Source organism: Anarrhichthys ocellatus, unplaced genomic scaffold, assembly GCF_004355925.1.
Source record: "Anarrhichthys ocellatus isolate YVR2014 unplaced genomic scaffold, GSC_Weel_1.0 scaffold232, whole genome shotgun sequence".
Lineage (NCBI taxonomy): Eukaryota > Metazoa > Chordata > Actinopteri > Perciformes > Anarhichadidae > Anarrhichthys > Anarrhichthys ocellatus.
In genome coordinates, this window is record NW_022280262.1 from 47,559 (window position 1) to 67,274 (window position 19,716).

The 19,716-nt window shown below is 41.7% G+C and overlaps 2 protein-coding genes across 7 annotated transcripts; one reads left to right on the forward strand and one right to left on the reverse strand.

Annotated features, from left to right (window-relative positions):
- Positions 1 to 873: 873 nt before the first annotated feature.
- On the reverse strand, positions 874 to 17,629 carry mthfr (methylenetetrahydrofolate reductase (NAD(P)H)). Of its 5 annotated transcripts, none has more exons than XM_031879169.1 (11): positions 17,410 to 17,629; positions 15,499 to 15,757; positions 14,392 to 14,630; positions 13,118 to 13,228; positions 12,831 to 13,024; positions 10,186 to 10,436; positions 9,102 to 9,537; positions 6,220 to 6,402; positions 6,029 to 6,130; positions 5,767 to 5,886; positions 874 to 2,612 (listed from the first exon to the last, which is right to left on the reverse strand). In XM_031879169.1, exons 2-11 carry the CDS (start codon positions 15,741 to 15,743, stop codon positions 2,394 to 2,396), a joined length of 2,100 nt encoding a protein of 699 aa, XP_031735029.1. In that variant the 5' UTR covers positions 15,744 to 15,757; positions 17,410 to 17,629; the 3' UTR covers positions 874 to 2,393. The 5 variants fall into 5 exon arrangements, with proteins under 5 accessions (XP_031735029.1, XP_031735028.1, XP_031735026.1 ...); XM_031879168.1 differs by having other exon boundaries at positions 16,559 to 17,629; XM_031879166.1 differs by having other exon boundaries at positions 16,430 to 17,629.
- Positions 16,673 to 19,699, forward strand: LOC116401004 (chloride transport protein 6-like). Of its 2 annotated transcripts, XM_031879174.1 has the most exons (5): positions 16,673 to 17,512; positions 18,250 to 18,309; positions 18,450 to 18,515; positions 19,344 to 19,409; positions 19,499 to 19,699. In XM_031879174.1, exons 1-5 carry the CDS (start codon positions 17,438 to 17,440, stop codon positions 19,574 to 19,576), a joined length of 345 nt encoding a protein of 114 aa, XP_031735034.1. In that variant the 5' UTR covers positions 16,673 to 17,437; the 3' UTR covers positions 19,577 to 19,699. The 2 variants fall into 2 exon arrangements, with proteins under 2 accessions (XP_031735034.1, XP_031735033.1); XM_031879173.1 differs by having other exon boundaries at positions 19,344 to 19,699.
- Positions 19,700 to 19,716: the final 17 nt, after the last annotated feature.

Sequence of the window (19,716 nt, forward strand, 5' to 3'; positions counted from 1 at the left end):
CTCCGTTGCTCTCTAAGATAAGATCAAATATGACATCTAGCTACTTACAAATATCAGACCAGGTCCTACACATCGAATGGTTAGTGTAAGAAGAAACAGCAGCAGCTGTGTAGAGATATCCACCACAGACAGGCAGCAGCTGTGCTGGTGGCTCGGTTTACAGAGTGCCTCTGCAAAAGCTGAAAACAGGGTCAGAGGTCATGGCTGAGGATGGAACAGTTGCTGCCCATAATGAAACTTCCGTCTCTCCTGGTCAAAATATAACTACACAGCTGTTTTATGGTACTGCTGAACTTTCACCTTATTGGAAGTCTAAAACAGCCTGTCCTATATCTATGGTATGGATGACGATTAGGCCTTTTAAAAAATCCAAGTATAATTCTATGACATCATTGTTATATCAGAGCAGCAATGCTGCAGCACTGACCTCGAATGAAGAACACGAATGCTTGTTTTAAATGAGTCACTGGGAAACAGCAGACACTGCCAATATTTGCATGCAGCGCAAAATAGGATGATGTAATATTGCACAAGGAAGAGTACAGCAGCCAGCTAGCCTCTTGGCAGAAAGTGGCCTGGGAGACTTGCTGTCCTCTTTTCCAATGATATGCTTTCCTGGGGACTCACCTTGCTACCTCCCCCAGGTATTGGAGGGCGCCTCAAAGGAAGTGTGGGATACGGAAGCGTTTTATCCCCGAAGTAGAGGCAGCAAAGCAACCAAACAAAAATCTGTGAACCTCATCTATGTTTCTGTTGCTATAGTGTCATTATATTTGAAGGCTTCATTATTGTTTCTGTAAGCATAGAGCAACTAACCAAAAAACTCCTCCAAGAAGGAATTGTCTTGTTCAGTTGTCTTTTGGCAAACTCCAGGCTTTTTTGTTTTTCTCTTTCTTAGAATAACCAGAACCATATAATCTCCATTTATTGATTTGCAACAGATGGTGCAAGTTGAAATGTTTGTAACTTGTGTTTGAAGGTCAGCTTGAATCTGTTTTGCAGTTGTCCAAGCTCCTTTCTCCACCATTCCAACAATCCTTTGCTGCTGTCTTTGGTCAACTGTTCTCCGAAGTCATCTTCTTGAAAACATTACGCATGGTGGACACCGGAACAGCAGGTTCTCTGGAGATGGACTTGTAGCCTTGAGATTGATCATGTTTGGCTTCATCCTTCTGTCTGATCTCCTGACAATCCTCTACTTTTTTCACTTCTCCATGCTCTGCGTGGTACATGCAGTGACACAAGACAGCAGAACAATCTAAACTGATTATTAGATTCCACAAGTAAGTTCAAGGTGTATCCCCTGCTTGAAACATCTAAAAATAGTGCCTACAATATTGTTCGGGCCATTTTTGGATTTCTGTGTGGAATAAGCTACTCCGTGTTCTTTTCAGCTTTTTGTGTAAACTAAAAAGAAGCATATACCAAAAGACGTTTTTATTTCACAATTTTCTTGAAGAAATGGTGTTATTTCAAAACAATGAAAATACATTTGGCTTATCAACACCGCCTCACACCATCTCCAGTTACTCAATGAGGGAAAATCCCTGCAGTGTCATGTGCTGTCCCATGACCTGGCCTTTGTACCTCTGGTTATGTACTGGTGGGGCTTCACTCTGAATACCTAATAAAGTCACTCTAAGCAACACTCCACTTTAATTATATCGCTTAGTAACACACACTCACCAGGTTGTACAGTATTGAAAAAATATTTAATGCTTTAGAGAGCAGGCAGAACAAATAAATATGACTTACATATAAAACATGTTAAGGCAGAGGGCAGGTATGCAACTATGTCCCTGGTACAATAGTCATCAGTAGCTCACATCTGACGGTGTAACTCTTACTTTCATAGCTTGATCATGAATTCACTCATACACAACATCTCACGTCTCTATTGTACCTCTACATTAGGTTTATGCCACAACAGTACACATCATTCAAAATCTAACTCAAATACAGCATTTGAATTATGAAAATAAAAACATTCAGTAAAAAAAACTCACAATTCATTGAAAGAAGGATCTTTGTCTTATTGGTTGTTTTTCAGTGAGATCTGTCCATAAGGAATGTTAAAAAGGTGACTGGGTCAACCCCAAACCTGTATGAGCGCAGATGTATCTCATCAGCTGGGAGTGCTGCAGAGGATGAAGCTACTGATCATGGAGGTCAAAGAGACGCAGTGTTTCACATTTTGGTTCGGTGAGACAGTACACTTCCATTTTCTATTCACTCAAATGTTAAATTTATAAACTCTTCAAAAAATACCACGAGGTACACTTCTTACTCTATGCTATGCTCTGTATTGTAAGTAACAGCTTTTTTTAAGCAATGCATAGAATATCAATAATTCCATAGTGTTCTTTCTGTCCCTAAAAACAGATTTTAAAATTTTATTCAGAGACTGTTCCGTCTTCAGGCTCTGGAGGTGCATCGAGCATCTTGAACATATCATCGATTACCTGCCACAGACAGCTCTCCAGAGGAAAGTCATTGTCCACCAGGTTGACCAGGAAGTAGTTGTCGTGGATGTACTTGATGATCATGCGTGAAGGAGACTCATCTTCGTACAGCTTGGCCCACTGCTCGATCCACAAGGCGAAGGCCTCGTCCTGAGGGAAACATGGGGACAGGTTTGACGAAGGGGACATCTGGTAGGCCGGTCAGAGGACATCGACTAGACCTAAAACTACTGGTGTCAAACACAACGTGCTTCTGATAACATTTTGTTAGGGCCAGTATTTTCATCAGTGTGAGCAGGGAACTCAACCTGACCAGAATATCTCAAACCCCCCCCTCCCCCCCATCAGTGCTGATAGCTCAGAGGAGTCCTAAACTGAGTTAAACTACATGACATTTTATTAGGGCCCGAGCAACCGACAACGTCGGGCCAGCGAAGGCCCTATTGAAATGCTAATGCGCATAGTACATCGGGCGCTGTTGAAGAAAATCATCATGTAATTTAGGATTGAACTGAACACATTTAGTTCATAAAAACATTCTTCGGAAGAGATTAAGGCACGCCAGACAAATTGTAATCTATCACTCCAATGTGTGTCCAAACATTTCCCGTACACGAATCGTGTGTTCTGCCAAAAGGTTATCTTGATCCAAACAAAGTCACGAGAGCATGACATAGTGAAGAGCCCAGAGGTGCTCTGTTTGTGGTTCAACCCACTGGTTAATGGGGTGAATAAATGGGGGTGAATTTTGACTATAAAAGTAATCTGTGAAAAGTAATACATCGGATTTGTTTGGATTTGCTGAACTCCTATGTTGGTGTGTGCTTATTTAAACACTTCCCGTTGGGTTGCAACTTCAGTTCGCCGTCTCTTCTCGTCATTTTGCCACAACAGCGCATATTTGGGGGACTTGCCATACTCAAACTCACCAAATTTTGCACATTTGTTAGGTCTGGTGAATATAGGCATCGGATATATGTTGCATATTTGTGTGTAAAAAAATGGCTCTCTAGCGCCCCCTACCAGTTGGACCGGCGACGCCCTCGGCCAGTATGTCCGATTTACTTAAAATTGGACACATGTCCAAATCCGCTAGATCGACAAAAAAGCCTCTCAGACCCCTAAGCTCCGCCTTCATAGATTTTCTGCCATTTTGAATTTTGTGAAAAACACATTTTTGCGAACTCACCCTACACGCTTGGTCCGATTGCTACCAAATTTGCTGTAGATCATCTAGGCCATCTAATGTTATCAAAAACCTTTTGATATCTTTTTGCGTTTACAAGATATTGACCAATAAACTTATTCGGGTCGTGGCTTACATATCAATACACATAACTTCTCAACATTTGTCCTAAAATCACCAAATTTACAGCATATATGCACATCGCATCCAGTAATATACCCTGACATTTTCATTCCATTCAAGAAAAATTATTCAATTATAAAATAGCTATAACTTTGTGATTCTGTTTAGGCCAGCAGAGAAGGCCTTGCTGGCCCGCCACTGCGTTTTTATGAATATGAATGGCTCGTGCTCTAGCGCTGCAGTGTTGCTGGATTGATTTGTTACTTTGTTGTCATATAAATATATGTGACTGGTTCTTGTGAGTTTGTTCTTTACATTGTGTTAATTACATTGATTTGGACTATATGCATTATCCGTTAATTACGAAGCATCCCGTCATGCGCGGGGTTAGGGTCCGGACAATTGAATCCGTTCGGGCTGTTTTCTTTTTACAAAGCATGAATGATGGTCTGGAGAAATGGGGATTATGTGGCGATTGCTTTAGCCCTGTCTGAATCAGTAGGAACAGCTAAACGCTGCGGGGAGAGTTCGTAGATGGTGTGCCGCTGTTGCTTCCCCGCTAAGCTAGGTTAGCTTAGCCTCCCTGAAGTGCGGGGCCTCAACTGTTTTTTGTTATTGTTCCGGGTTCAAAAGGTCACAGCCCGTTGTCTGTTACGTGAGCGCAGTCCACCAAAACAATATATTTCCCACAATTTAAGCTTCTGCATTTTCCAAATGCACTAGTATTATTCAAACGTATTGTTCGGTTCATAAGCCTCGTACCGAACGGTTTAATACGAATACGTGTAGTTACACCCCTAGAAAGCAATAACCGTAGCTTGCACGTCATAATGAGATTATTAGGAGATGGCTCAAGTGTAGTAGGACAGCTCAGAAGGCCCAGGTATAAAATGCACAGCCCGCCACTGATGTGTTGGTACTGGTTTCTCTGGGTTGTGAAGTAGAGAACTCCCCCTGGGCTTACTTCAGGCACGCTCGCACCGAGCCAAGGATGTAGTCAAAATGCCTTTATTAGCTCAGGGCAGGGGTGGCAAACGTTTCAGGTTGTGGCCCATATATACTGAAAAACATAAGGAGTCACTGGCCAAACAATAGTGAATGTAGTTTTCAGCCAGTTTCACTGCAAGAAAATCTGTGTTTGTCGACCAGAAAACCCCATGTGACAGAAAATTCATTTTCCATCAACATATTTTCGCAGCACCACTAAATTGTTTGACATTACAGTTTATTGGTGTGCCCACGTATTACAAAAAGTATATCTGGATCTGCTGCTTTTCCATGGTCTAAGTTCCTACATTAAATACTAGATGTTATGTGTAGATCTGTAATTCAGTAAAGTTAAAACAGCCAGAAATCGCCAAATATTGCATTCTGTTCATGGTCTTAAAAGATTATGACACAAATGTAACTGTAAGATGTAAATCTGTCTAGTATTAGGATATGACAAACATAAATGGTAAGAAATTGGTTTCTGTGCCAGACATTGTTTCACTAAATTTAGTCGACATGCAGTGTTTTAACTAGGATGTGCAATGTGCGGTGCTCAGGCCATATTCTAGTTTATTTAAAAAAAAAAAAAAAAAAGATCTGCGTAATTTGGTCCTCCAGGTTTAGGGCGTATCAGAGAGACGCTCTGAGGAAGACCCAGTGTGGGTCGAAGCTGGTTGCCGTTCTCCTGCAGTACATTTTAACTAGATAAACTAACAGACTAAATTATAAGTGAACTAATAACTTAACTAATAAGGCATTTAAACTACATTCGTGGCTCGTTGTGAGTTTGCCTGAAGATGTTCATAATCTACAACTATTCCTTTAAGTCAGTGTGGTTCCACTCATTACAAAAAAGGCACACCTTCATCATTAGGATGGACACATAACATTAGAGTGATGATGGTACTTCCATCAACAGTAGAGAAAACAACCACCTTTTTTCCCTGCAAAAGCTGCAGAACATTCCTGAATCCCTGTACGTCAGCAGGACAATCACCGTCTTACCTTCCAATACATGAAGCTGTCTGGGTCCACTACAGTAGGCTGAACTATCTCCCTGCCAGGGAAGATCCCCCACGTCACCGCGTTGGGCTGCATGTCCGGGGCATTGGTCAGATTTCGGCCCTGCACAACAAACATTCATTGGGACATATCAATAACAGAAACTCTCTCTCTCTCTCTCTCTCTCACACACACACACACACACACACACACACACACACACACACACACACACACACAGATAATGCTTTCTGGTCACACTTACGTGCACATTAACGATGTGGTAGTTGACACGGGGCTCATACTTCTTTAGTACTTTGAGGAGAGCGGTCACATTTTCACTGGAGGTGAAGAACTCCAGATAGGCCTGTTGGATTTCAAACAAGACAGCATATCAACATAGATATGCCCCCCCCCCCATCCAGAAGGAACAAACAACAGCGAAAGTGCTCCTACCTTCTGGAAGACGTAGCCTCCTGCAGGCCCCCAGCCTGCGATGGGGTCTGCGGAGGGTTTGCCGTTGATGTTGGGCTGCGAGTTGATGGTGAGGACTCCTCGTCTGTTCACCTTCTCCAGCTCGTCCTTTAGCAGGTTGGTCTCTGGGGCCAAAGGCTCATCATTCCATGGCAAACACATCACCTAGCAGCATTGCAAACCTTAGCCTGTGATCAACATGGTGTCCTGTCTCATTTAAAGACAGCTGATGCTACACAACTATGGGACGACATTTTGGGAAACACTGCTCTCTTTCGGAGAGTCAGATGTTCAGCAGCACATCAGTCTCATGTGTAGAGAACTGGGGTCAGGACATGGTTAGCCTAGCTCAGCATCAAGACTGGAAGCAGAGGGAAACAGCTAGCCTTTGTCTGTCCAAAGTTGAAAAAAAACACCTACCAACACATTTAAAGCTCTTTGATTAACATGTTGTATCTGTGTGTTTCATCTGTAAACAGACAGAAATGTAATAGGAGGGAGTTACATGCCAAAACTATTTCTCAATGAACAGCAGTCGGTGCAGAGACTGCTGTATCCGGCAACCTGGGCTGTAGCTGGAGACACTGAACACAAGTAGTAGGTGGAGGGATAAGTTGCTGTTCATCAAGGAATAGTTCCAGCATGCAACTTCCCCTAAAATCCGAAATTGTTGTTTCAGAGGTGTTGGGTGTATTTTTATAATGCGTTTTTGTTAAACCTTAGTGCTGCGTTCGACACCATTGACCATCACATCCTGTTACAGAGACTAGAACATTTGATTGGCATTAAGGAACCGCTCTTAGCTGGTTTAAGTCCTATTCATCAGATCGATCTCAGTTTGTAAAAGATGAAGCCTCGATGAACACCAAAGTTAGTCATGGAGTTCCACAAGGTTCTGTGCTTGGACCAATCTTATTCACCTTATATATCCTTCCTTTAGGCAATATTATCAGAAAACACTATAAACTTTCATTGTTATGTAGATGATACTCAATTATATATATCAAACCAGATGAAACCAACCAGCTCACTAAACTTCAAACCTGGATGACCTGCAACTTCCTGATATGAAGACAAAATTGAAGTTATTCGATTAGGCCCAGAACACCTCCGAAATAAATTATCTAATAATATAGTTTCTCTAGAAGGCATTGCTCTGGCATCCAGCAGTGCCGTAAAGAATCTTGGAGTTATCTTTGATCAGGATTTGTCTTTTAACTCCCAGATAAAACAAATTTCTAGGACTGCCTTTTTTCACCTACGTAATATTTCAAAAATCAGGCACATCCTGTCTCAAAGCGATCAGAAAAATTATTTTATGCATTTGTTACTTCTAGACTAGATTACTACAATTCATTCTTATCAGGGGCTATAGCTGGGGCTGGCTCGGGTTTACAGCTGGGGCTGGCTCAGGTTTACAGCTGGGGCTGGCTCAGGTTTGCCTTGGACCAGCCCCTAGATAAGCTGCTTTAGGTCTAGACTGTCGGGGGACTTCATAGGATACACTGAGCTCCTCTCTCCTTCTGTATGAATTCATGTTCCATTAATGCTCATTCGCTTCTTCCTCAGATTCTTTGTGCTTTCGCTCCTCGCAGGTTTCCATGGATCGTGGTCTTATCTGGACCACGGTCTTGCCTCCTGCCATGGCCCAGCTGACACCCACTGCTAATATCACTATTAGTAGTAGTCACATTACTGTTACCAATACCATTACTGTTTTTATTATCAATATTATTGTACTATATCCACCACTGCTGTTATTATTAATCGTAATGTTTCCATCATTATTATACTTACTACTCTCTTTATATGAATAATTCATGTCATAAGCATTGAATGTGTTGTAACTCTGTTATGTTGTTCATTCTGTACACATGACATCTAACACACTTCTGTCCATCCTGATAGAGGATCCTCCTCTGTTGCTCTCTCTAAGGTTTCTTCCTCTTTTCTCCCCGTTAAAGGATTTTTTGGGGAGTTTTTCTGATTCTGATGTGAGGGTCCTGGGACAGAGGACGTCGTATGTGTACAGATTGTAAAGCCCTCTGAGGCAAATTTGTGATTTTGGGCTCTAGAAAATGAATTGAATTGAAAGTTTGTTTCTTCACTTTTCTGCTCCTGTTCTCTGGTTACAATCATCAGGGAGGAACTTAAACTGGTGCTGTGGGGCTCTCCAGCTCCTTCAGGGTTATCTGTGGTCTCTTTGTTGCCTCTCTGATAAATGTGAGTATTGGTCCTCTCTTGGCAGCTTTGTCGTGGTGTCATATTCTTTAAATTTTATAATAATAAATTAGATGGTGCTCTGTTCCATCATCTGACAACAAAGGGGTGAGTAAATATGCATGCTCCACTTTTTAAATGTTTTGAAATTTTTAAAACAAGATTTTTCTTATTTATTTACTTTTCACACCAAGTGTGACTACTTTGTGAAGGTCGATTATATAAAATACAAAAAAATCTATTTTAATTCTAAGTTGCAACAAATTGGAAAATGTTCACTAAGATGAATGTTTTGATATAATTTAAAGTTGAATCTGCTTAACCAATCGTAGCACTGATTGTGGTTTTGCATCTCTACTGCTTTAAAAGCACACTGTTTAACATAACTTTATCCAGGATTAGCTTATCAAACTGTGTTCCTAGAGCCAAATGAGTTGGATGAGAATTAACAGGATATTAATGTCTCAATCTCTATCATCATACCACCCAACAACATCTGTATGTTTTCCTTGTCTTTCAGGTCTCACTAAAATCCACATTCAGACTAACTTAGACTAAGTAACAAGGACACAGCAGAACAACAGATGTCATCAATGCTCCCTCTGAGGAATGTTAGAAGTCATGGGCAGAGCAAGCTGTTCTACCTTGTGTCCGTTGCTGTTTGGTTGGGCCGTGATGTAGCAGGTAAAGACCTCATAGACGCTCTCTTCATTCATCAGCTCATCGCCCCACATCTGCAGCAGAGCATCTTTGGATGACTTGCTCTTTAAGTAGAACAGGTAGTAGTCATTTAACTCGCCAAAGGCTGGAGACGAGGAATTTCCCCTGAAGACATCAACGACAGGACACCTTTTAGTCGTTTGACAGTAGGCTTCATCATTCTTCACTAGCACATAAACCACATTAACAAGGAGATAGAATCTTTTGAGTTCATGTGTATTGTACCATCTGCCGTTGGGGAACTCGTCCCAGTCCTGGGTCCTGTAGATGTAGCTCTTGGGCCTGGATGCCCAGAAGATGGGTCGGACATCTTCTACCTTCCGTTTGGGATGAGCACTCACTGCCCAGGGAAGAGGCCGCCTGGCAGAGAACACAAGCTCTGAAACACTGGACCACTTTGAATCAAGGCAAACAAGGAGCTGCTCAGGCTCTTTGAGATATCTGGCTTCACTCATCCTAACACTGTTGATCCTGGATGACTTTCCAATCGAACTATGAGAGAGGCGGGGTTCAGGATACAGAGAGCAGCACGTCTGATGGAATATGATGAAATTATTGATTTCAAGTTAATTTACTGTTATTATATTGTTAAACTGGTGCCCAATATGACCAGTGATGTGATCGAAAAGGGTTAAAAAGTCATCTGGACTTTAACGTTAATACTGTAGGTGAACATAGGCTACTATGAAAAGGCATTAATTATCTAGCTGCTGTAGGTCTCATGTTTTATAACCAGAGTGGAACACTGATAGAACCGTAAACATTGACAGCATCTCCAGTGCAACAGATCACCATGCAAAGTCTTTCTACTGGTTTGTCATGACATCACTCTGCTCTGTTGTACTTGTAGTATTTTGTCGATACTAGGACCCTGCAGGAAATATGACTTTTTCTAGTTTTCACCGATAGGAAGTGATTCTTGGCATTTCCTTTCTTAAAACTCCCCGACTACCTCGGACTGTAGCTCAAAGCACCAGTGTGCTGTAAGCAGGCGGAGGGATGACTGACCTGGGGTCCTCTATCCAAAGGCCCAGCTGTCGGAGAACCTCCATGATGGCGACCTCTCGATTCAGCGTGTAGAAGTGGAGGCCTGGTACCTTGCCGCTGTCCAGCAGCACGCGGCACATCTCCACCGCCTGCTGGACTCCGTAGTTACGGATAGCAGCGTCGTTATCTTTGATGGGCTCGATGACTCTGGTGATCTCCTCTGGTATCTCCAGTTTCGACAACTTGACGAGCTGACGCAGAGACTGGTAACCCTGGAGAGGAACAGAGCGAGGACCATTTGGGGTTCCAGCGAGAAAGTTTAGCGAAGAAAGTGTCGTAGAATGCACTTTTCAGAAACGAATATAATGAATGTTACACACATTATATACCCAGTTAAAGAAGAGATTCTGGGTAACAATATCCTGCAAGCCTTTTTACACACTCCAAACACAATTCTACACAACTAATATAATCAACTAGAAGATGTACCACAATATCACGTATTTTTCGCCATGACTCGGCGAGCTACGCACTCCGGACAAAGCTACAAACAAAGGTAAAGGCTAACACGGACAACCAATACATCAGAAAGCACGAGAATTCGACAGATTCCAGAGATATCGTCAGAATTTCTCTCCGTGAAACCATTACAGAGCTATGAGCAAACAAGCACCAGAACCACAAACCGCTTTATCAATAATAATCATAAATGCTTCTCACCGTGAGCTGATTTCGTGAAGAGAACGGATAAATTCCCGGTTATTTCCATTCAAATATGTGTTTGACGTATATCCTGTTTGTCATTGAACTGTTTCCTTGAAGAAAGTGGGGTCAATCTAACTTAGGGGAGCTGGGGGAAAGGATTTGACTCTCGGCGTATCGGATTTTACGCTTCGCGAGGGACGGCGCGGTTTGGATTCTGACTGTCAATCAATACCACGTTGTCCCGGCTCAATTCTATAGACTCTGACGCGTCGAAGGAGGGTTCATTCACTGAAATCGACCAATGGGCTGCTGAGCTAGGTCCCCATAGACACAGAGAAACTGCAGTCAGACGAGACAGCTCCATGGATCACAGACACAAAATGAGCCCAGAGAGGATTCTGGCTCTCAAAATGAAGCCAAACTGCTGTATTTGGATAGATTCAACACTATTAGTGATAAAACAAGTGAAATATATAGTTATATAGTATAGAAAATTACAATGGAACAGCTGGTTCCAAAATGACAATTTCATGACCTTGCCTGACCTCTCTGTACTAAAACCTCTCTAATTTTGTTCTACTTCACTTTATCAAAGCTGAGAGACTGTTCACATGTTGTGCTGTGATTTGGGAGAGTTTTAAACTTTTGTTAGCTTCATTCAAAAGAGATATTCATGCTTTCAGTGCTTTTATTTTCTGGCGAACCTGAAACTTTTCAATTTGAGCTGTGTGCCATCTTCATTTACTCTTAACCAGTAACATATACACTGATATTTACACATCTGAACAAATCTCACAAGTGTTACCTTTATTATAATATCAAAATTATTCAAATAGACCTTGTAGTTGCAGAAATACACTCTTTTTAGTATATGGGTATGCAATTTTCAAGCAGAGGCCTAAAAATAGGGCTAGGGTTAGAAAGGTTGAAGTCCAGCTTTATGCCAGTGGATGGTCTGTTTGAAATTATTTAATAATGGAGAGCAACAACGCTTTTCTTTAAGGGTACACATAGAGAGGTTGGCTGGAGGTAAGAATTTGGCCTCACTGCATCTTCAATCTATGGAGTCTTTCAGACTTTTTTTGAGGTTTGTGGTGAGCACTTTTTTAGTTGTTTACTTCATTGTAATAAATATATTTAATGAACTGTCATCCACTGTGTCCATTCCCGTACATATCATGACCTAGGAGCCGGGTTATGACAAGTTGGGGGTTAGGCAGATGCCATGGCACTGTCCTCTGGGGTAAAACCTTCAGGTTGCACACAGGAAATGATGTCGGGCTACCCAGATATCAGAGTTTTTGAGATAAGCTCATATAAAGCCAGCAAATTCATCAGTTGACAACTACTCTGAATCAATCCCTGGGAAGTTTAATAACAAGTAGAAAGGCAAAGTAGAGGACAACTAAACAAAGTCCTACAGCAGCAGCACAGGGAACTCTTTGAAATGAGGCTAGTGGCAACACTTTATCAATGTTCCCCTGCTTTCTCTCAAACATAGCCCTATTCAGCCTGTCCTCAATCACAACACTTTTACATGATAAGCTGCCGTAATGAATCTCCCTATTGTTATTTACCCGACTGTTAACGTATAAGCAACTGTACAATCTTCTAGATTTAGTCTGCAAATGTTCCTCTATCATTCTTCATATTTTACCTAATTACTGAAGCTGAGCAACACATTTGATCCTCACAGTATATTAATGTGTGTGTGAGACAGAGAACTAAAAGGAAATTTGAGTTATGAGAAAAATGTTGAACAATCCTTGATCTTTAATTGGCCAAACTCTGCTTGCACAAACAAAGGGAGTGATGACCAAAACAACAAAGAGAAGACGGAGTCATGCTAAACAGGATGGACATGCTTTTCTCAGTAGGACTCTTCTCAGTATTCTCAGTATTGTTTATGTTCAGCAGCAATGAGAACAGTATTGGTGTTTCTGGAAGCAGCAGTGACTCACCTGAATGGGGAAGATTCCAGGTAGGATGGGACAGGTGATACCAATCGCCCTGCAGTCATCCAGGAACTTGAGGAAAGTGTCTGCCCTGAAGAACAGCTGGGAGATGATGAAGTCTGCTCCGGCGTCCACCTTCTCCTTCAGGTGTCGGAGATCCTCCTCATAGCTCTCTGCCTCTGGGTGGCCTGTGGGGTAGCCTGGACATACAGACAGATCGAAATCTCTGACTGACGCTTCAAATGGAGTTCCACTTAAACTACCCTCCACTGATCTGGAGGCTGAGAACATACCAGCAACACAGATGTCAAAGTAGTCTTCGAACTCTGATCGGATATGTTTAACAAGGTCGGTGGCGTAGTTGAAGCCTTCCTCCTCTTCCTCCCAGCCTGCTCCCACTGGGTCTGTGGAGAGGTCAGAATACCACATGTTAGGAGGATCTCCAAGGCTATTCTCTAACGAATCAGCAGGACAGGGAAATATAAAGCCTAATCTATGTAAAGTACTTTGTTTAGTTATGCCAGCTGTCAAAAGCGGCCCATTGACCTCTGCTAAAACACTGGAAGCACAACGCAAAGTAAAATTTAAAAGTGCACTAAAGAAATGAAGCAGTAGCCTGCCTTCTACAGTAGGGGTGGGAATCACCAGAGATCCCGCGATACGATATTATCACGATACTGCGATATTCTGAGTATTGCGATATCATAGGCCTATATTGCGATTTATTACTTTTTTCAACTTCAAATTATGTCCCCAAAGGAAAACTGTGTCAACATGTTTTATCTAATAAGATAAAGTTTTCAGTCTGTTCATCTCACTTCAAATCATTTTTATTGCAGCAAAATAGGATTGTCAAGCAGACAGACTGACCAACAATGTCATAAATGTTGCATGAACCCGACAAACTGAATGTATTACTACATAGTCCAACTTAACTAAATGCAAACATGTGGACTCAGTATATGAACTATAACTTATATAAGTAGGATATAAGAGTTATATAACTCAGTATAACTTGTGATGCGTGGATGTCGAGGGCAGAGAGCCAGTTATGCGCTGCACTCTCCCCATGAGCCTGGCTACTGTTGGCAGATTTAACCCCGTTGTGAGGCCAGATGTCTCCATCTTTGTTTTGACCAACTTCCTACCAATCACGCTGACCCGGGACCTTTCCTGACCTCACCAGAAAACAACTCAGCACCATCTAGTGGACTGAAAAAAAAGCAATTGATTTGATTTTTCTAGAAAATGTTTTTTTTTTTAATAGTTTATATAATAAAAGATCAATAATTGGCGTCCGTGTATCGATACAATATCACCACGCAAAATATCGCGATACTATGCTGTATCGATTTTTTCCCCCACCCCTATTCTACAGTACGTTTCTACACCACACTCTTCAGGCAAAGCTACCGTTCCTCTCCTCTTCACTGAGAAGGGCTGGCAGAAGCAAGTGAGCTACTCTGTTGTGAACGGAAACCGGAAGAAACAATGGAGCAAACAACTCCCTGTTCATAGCACAACCCCTCCTGAAAATCAGAATGTAAACACACGCCATCTCTCCTACCTCCCCTTAGTGCCATGATGTTCTTGAGGCCCAGGTGCTTAGCTTTGGCCAGGTAGCCAGTGATCTTCTCTTTGGTCTGGTTGCAGCAGGTCAAGTGGAGGATGCTCTCCAGGCCACAATAATTGACTGCTGTGCTGGCAATCATCATAGAGGAGGTTTCCTTGTCTGAGCCCGGGTCCCCTGCTGGATGCCAGGTGATGTCAATGAACAGGGGCCCCCCGGTGCCCATACGGTCGAATCTGAAGAAAAATGACAAAACAATTGTTCAGATGTCTTTTTTCTTAAGTGGTAAGTGACAATGTGATGTTGCTGAACAATGAGAGTGATGATTGTAATTGTTTGTTTTGTGTGTTGTAACGGTTTGCGTGTATGTTGGTTGAAACAGTGTATTGCGGCTCTCTTGGGGAAAAATCATTTTTAAATCTCAACGGGACCCACCTGGTTATATAAAGGTTTATTTAAAAATATATATAACAATGGGCTACTGTAACATACAAGCTAACTAGCTATCTAAAAATGTTGCTGCAAGGATTACAAAAATCCTCTTGGAGCTACTGGTCTACCAGTGTTGAACTAGACTACCAGAGTATGTGGAGTTTGTGCCAATACCATGTTATTCATTAAAAGCCTGACAACTTTTCACCAAATCCTTTAACCATGTCCTTGGGTTCAGCTTTTTTATGAGCTTTGCTGGTTCTAACACAATCATGTTTCCTATTGAAACATTTTCCATTTAAGTCAGGGCTCAACAATGAGGACTGTCCAGTTGACCGGGGCAACAAAAATGCCATGTCGGGCTACTACATCTAGCAACTTACTTGCCTCATGGAGTTTAGTTCCGTTTAATTCTTTTTTTTTTACCACTTCAGGTTACTTAAATAGATCAAACGTGACAAGTAACTTTGGAAACTGCTGATAGACACAACGAAAAATCACTCATAGTCCATTTCTAACACAAACACATGACAAACTAAAACAGTAGGACATTCCTGTAGTGCATTTTTTAAATTTGCATTATAAGTAATGTCAATTTGAGCAAGTAGATTTTGCAAGTGATAAAAAAAGCATGAACGTTGAACTGTGCAGGTAAAGGTTGATTTCACATGCCTTGAGATGAGGTTGACAGCTCCACTGGCTGTGCGGGGAGGAAAGAACTCCAGCGAGAACCAGCGGTCTCCGGACTCCATCCTCCTCCGCATCTTGTCCCGCAGCCTGTCGGAGCGGTCTGCGTCCAGCACCGGCGTGGAGCACCGGGAGCTCTCCTTGGAGCTCTCCCCGCTGTTGCTGGCCCCGCTGGAGTCGCTCTTGCATGACTGCAAACTCCCGTCCGCTCGCTGAACCTGGTTCACCATGATGGCAAATTATACTGCGAAGAAAATAATACACAAAACAACCCTTTCCGTCAATAAGTTGAGATCGTCAGCTATAACGTTACTTAGACAACATGAGAGCAACCCTTTTTGCTTTGTTTTTTTTTTTTTACATGGGAACGAAAGTAAAACCGACAGCCTATTCAAAATTGTGTCAAATATTATTGACTAGATTTTGTTGACAAAGTACCATCTCATACAACGTGATGAAAAAGTTAAACAATTCACAATAAGTTCGTAATTTGACAGATTAGGGTGCAAATTCAAATTTAAGTTAACTTCTTAACCCCCCCATATCCTACCGTAACGATCACTTCACAACAAGCATTAGCTTGAAACTGGCTGATCTCTGGACAGATATTTGGGGAAACTTTAGGCCCCACAAAGTGCCACCGAGTGCCACGAGCCGCTCTTTTTATACCCATGTCTAACACACATGCGCGCGCACAGACACATTCAAAGTATGGTAGTAAACTTATTTAGAGCCTGCTAGTTCTCTTGGCTGAGCACGGCTAAAGTTAGCTACGTGCCCCACGAGCGATGTTAACCCATTGGGCGAAAGACACACAGAAGTAAGTCAGGCTACGTTGTGCCGCACCGAGCCTGAAGCTAAACCCAGTTACGTTCTGTTTATGCTGGGACGAAAAGGCAAACAGTGCATCTCCCACCTCCACCTGCCGGTTGTCTTGCCGGTGTTGTGTTAAAGTCTGTTCCTCTCACAGAGCGTCTGCCACCCAATACTGAGCATTAGCTGGGTCAGCGTGGGAAACACCAAAAAACCGAGAGCTCCCTCGTACCCGAAGCAGTGATGCCGTGTGGTGGGCGTTGACGACACCGTGCTGCATTTACACCCGCCGTTTCTTCTCCAGCACGGATGAAAGCAGCGCAGTTCTCTCCTCGTGTGGGTTCGTGAAAACGTTGTAAAGACGATTTTTGTATCATTTTTTTAATGAAACTGACCCGGACTCTAAAAATGAAACACTCGATATGACACATGTCTCACTAAATAACATAGGCCTAGAGAAACGTCACGCAGCAGTATGAGCGTCTGAATTTAGTTGAGTTGATTGAAATGAATGCACATTCTTGTCAATGTTGAATCTTAATATTAAAGTTAAAAGTAAACTTTAGTTTTTCATAAGAATAATGGTTTATCGGGTTTCCCCACGGGCAACACATTTAGCATGGAATATTCATTTTTTTAAGGGAATTAAAATACGATATGCACAATTACAAAATCAGCTCGTTAACTAATTAAATGGCTTTCTTTGCAATATCAATGGGGTAATAATTTACCAAATATGCATGCACGCATGTATTTTAAGAGTATGGGATGTGTTTATGATAGAATAAAGGCTTGTGCGAAAATTACACGCAGGTTTGACTCTTTTGAACAATCTTCCGCCTTTGGCGTCACATGAAACGGTAGGATCTCATGATGCATTTAGATGGCATAGGAAATATTAACGTTCAAACCTAGAAATTATATTATCAACAAATATTTAGAATCAAATGTTAGGACACAACGACTTCTTATTTGCTATATAACGTCCTGTCCGATGTACTGCCCGCTAAATGTGTTTTTCCAGGTTCTTCCACCCATTTGATCTTTCAAACTTAGACAAACTTTACGGTTTAACAATACAACCTGAACGCAGCATGACACAACAGAGAAGATGGCGTGTTGTGGAAACTGTTTTTGTTGCCAATGTTGCTGCAGAGAAGGGGAGACACGGACGCCTGAGGAGCTGGTAAAGACATATATTATAATCGGTCAAAACGAGGATCTCTTGATTCTTTTATGATCCGATATTTTCCCTCAGAATTGCTCCTGAGCTCTGCACGGTGCCCTCCTCTGGCTTGCTTGCTCCACCCTGCTGCTCAGAGACTGTTCTGGTGTTGTGTAGCTTTTGCAATCCACATTGACCTTAAGTCCATTCAGGATGTAACTGACACCTATGCTGTAACAGGCATTAGTCCTCCTTACACTGTAACTTTGTCTCATGGGGATACTGTTTTCCTCATGCTAATGGGGAGAAAGCCCTTGGACCAAACTCCATTTATTGTTTAATAAAGCTTCCTTACCCTCCCTAACACCATTTAGTCCTTTTGTGGCTGATCAGAATACCTGCTTCAGTTCGGCATGCATGTTACATGCAACTCTTTAGTATGACAACCCCGTTATACCGATAGTCACCTTCATCCTACTCGGTGGAGTAATGCTTGGGAGATCGGTTATCAATCGGAACCAGTTATCTGTAGACCATATCATGTCTTGAAGCTAAGCGAGTTTACTCTCTTTGCAAAATAATTCAACTTTCAAGTTTATATTTATATTATTACTTCGTAAACTATGTGTTGCTGAATTCCCAAAAGCAATCAGCTAAAGACTCTATTTAGCTGGTTATATTGCCTGTGAACTGTCCCTGCTGGAGCTGTCACTGTACTAGTTATATTATACTTTGAGTATTCCTCTCCTTTCCTCAAGACAATCCTTGGGGAAATCGGAGATGAAGAAGATGAGATTCTACCCAGGAAAGATTATGAGGTGAGAAACTCGTGAAAACCGTTATTCAGAGAAAGATCTCTAGTGTAATGTTGACCGATCCATGCTGCCCAGGTACAAATGAGAGTCAACGGATGTCTGACCCAGGTCATAGTTGCACACTATTTGTTTTGCTTTAACAGAGTTTGGATTATGACCGCTGCATCAGTGAGCCCTATGTGGAGATTGTGGAGGGGATGGACAACAAGGTGAGACAAGTTAAATGTGTGCTTTGTTGACTCATTGCTCAGATGTGGACAACGTTTCAAGAGAGCATGCGGATTGGATTTAAATTGTGTGTCTCCTCAGCGGTCTGATAATATAGTCGTATGTGTTTTTTGGAAGAAGCTACAGAGGCTAGATGTGCTCTGTAACGTGCTGCGGTGTTTCTCTAGACATATGAACTGATTGTTAAACCCAGTGTTCCACAAAAGTTCTTATTGTTCTTAAGTCACATCATTTGGTCTTGCCTAATGTTTGTAAACTGGCTTCGAATATTTGATATGTGTATTGCAATAGTTTCTTTTATTCTTACAGAAAATGTAATAACCAGAATGCTACTCTGAATAATGACCTAAATCACATACAGCTTAAGTTAAATACACTTCCACTCAGTGTTAGAAACCAAACTCATTTAGTTTAGTCAAAAAGACAAAAACCACAAGTGTAAATGTTTATATAGGTGATGGGAAAGATTTCTTGGAGTAGTGAAAACTTAAGTATAGTATATGGAATAATTTATGTATTGAACATATCCATGAACTCCATGTGCTCTCATCATTCACTGTGGAAGCAATCATATGTACACAAACTTCACAGGAAAACTCTTTGAAACTATTCCAATGCCTTCATTGTAATGGCATAGTCATGTAGCCCTAAACAAGGAGGATATTGTTATTCTGTTGCTATTTACTGTCATATTAGTTTCATGTGACAAAAACACACAGAGGTCTTACATAATAGTTTCATTTTTATATTTTACATTTTAATTTGAGATATATAATGCAAATGTTTTTATTAAATTGTTCATCCAACAGAAAGCCAAAAAGTATGAAGCAGTACGGTGGCTGATGATGTTCGCTATCGGAGTCACAGTGGGTCTGGTAGGTGCATTGTGGGTACCTCGGTCTTTCTTTGCTCAGCCCAACCTGTTGCAGATGACCAGCCACTCATGTCTTCATGTCTCTCTCAGGTGGGTCTGTTTGTGGATTTCTTTGTTCGCCTCTTCAGCAAAATCAAGTTTACTGTGGTCGGTGATTGTATCCTTTAACATATTGTGCACATCAGCTGAGGTGATGATAAACAGAAGCTTTCATGAAAATAATGGATACTCAAAAGTTTGTGATGTGCTGAGTGTTAGAGTCGCAGCTAGTCGTGATAAGGTTGTATGAGATGTGTGTATGTATATAT

Excerpts from the sequence above, each read along its gene's own strand:
- LOC116401004 (XM_031879173.1), top strand. The coding sequence starts at position 17,438 with ATGGCGTGTTGTGGAAACTGTTTTTGTTGCCAATGTTGCTGCAGAGAA. Across the intron at positions 17,513-18,249 it reads CACGGACGCCTGAGGAGCTG|ACAATCCTTGGGGAAATCGG; the intron begins GTAAAGACATAT and ends CCTTTCCTCAAG. Across the intron at positions 18,516-19,343 it reads TGGAGGGGATGGACAACAAG|AAAGCCAAAAAGTATGAAGC; the intron begins GTGAGACAAGTT and ends TTCATCCAACAG.
- mthfr (XM_031879169.1), bottom strand. The coding sequence starts at position 15,743 with ATGGTGAACCAGGTTCAGCGAGCGGACGGGAGTTTGCAGTCATGCAAG. Across the intron at positions 14,631-15,498 it reads GCTGTCAACCTCATCTCAAG|ATTCGACCGTATGGGCACCG; the intron begins GCATGTGAAATC and ends ATTTTTCTTCAG. Across the intron at positions 6,131-6,219 it reads GAGGCTACGTCTTCCAGAAG|GCCTATCTGGAGTTCTTCAC; the intron begins GTAGGAGCACTT and ends GAAATCCAACAG.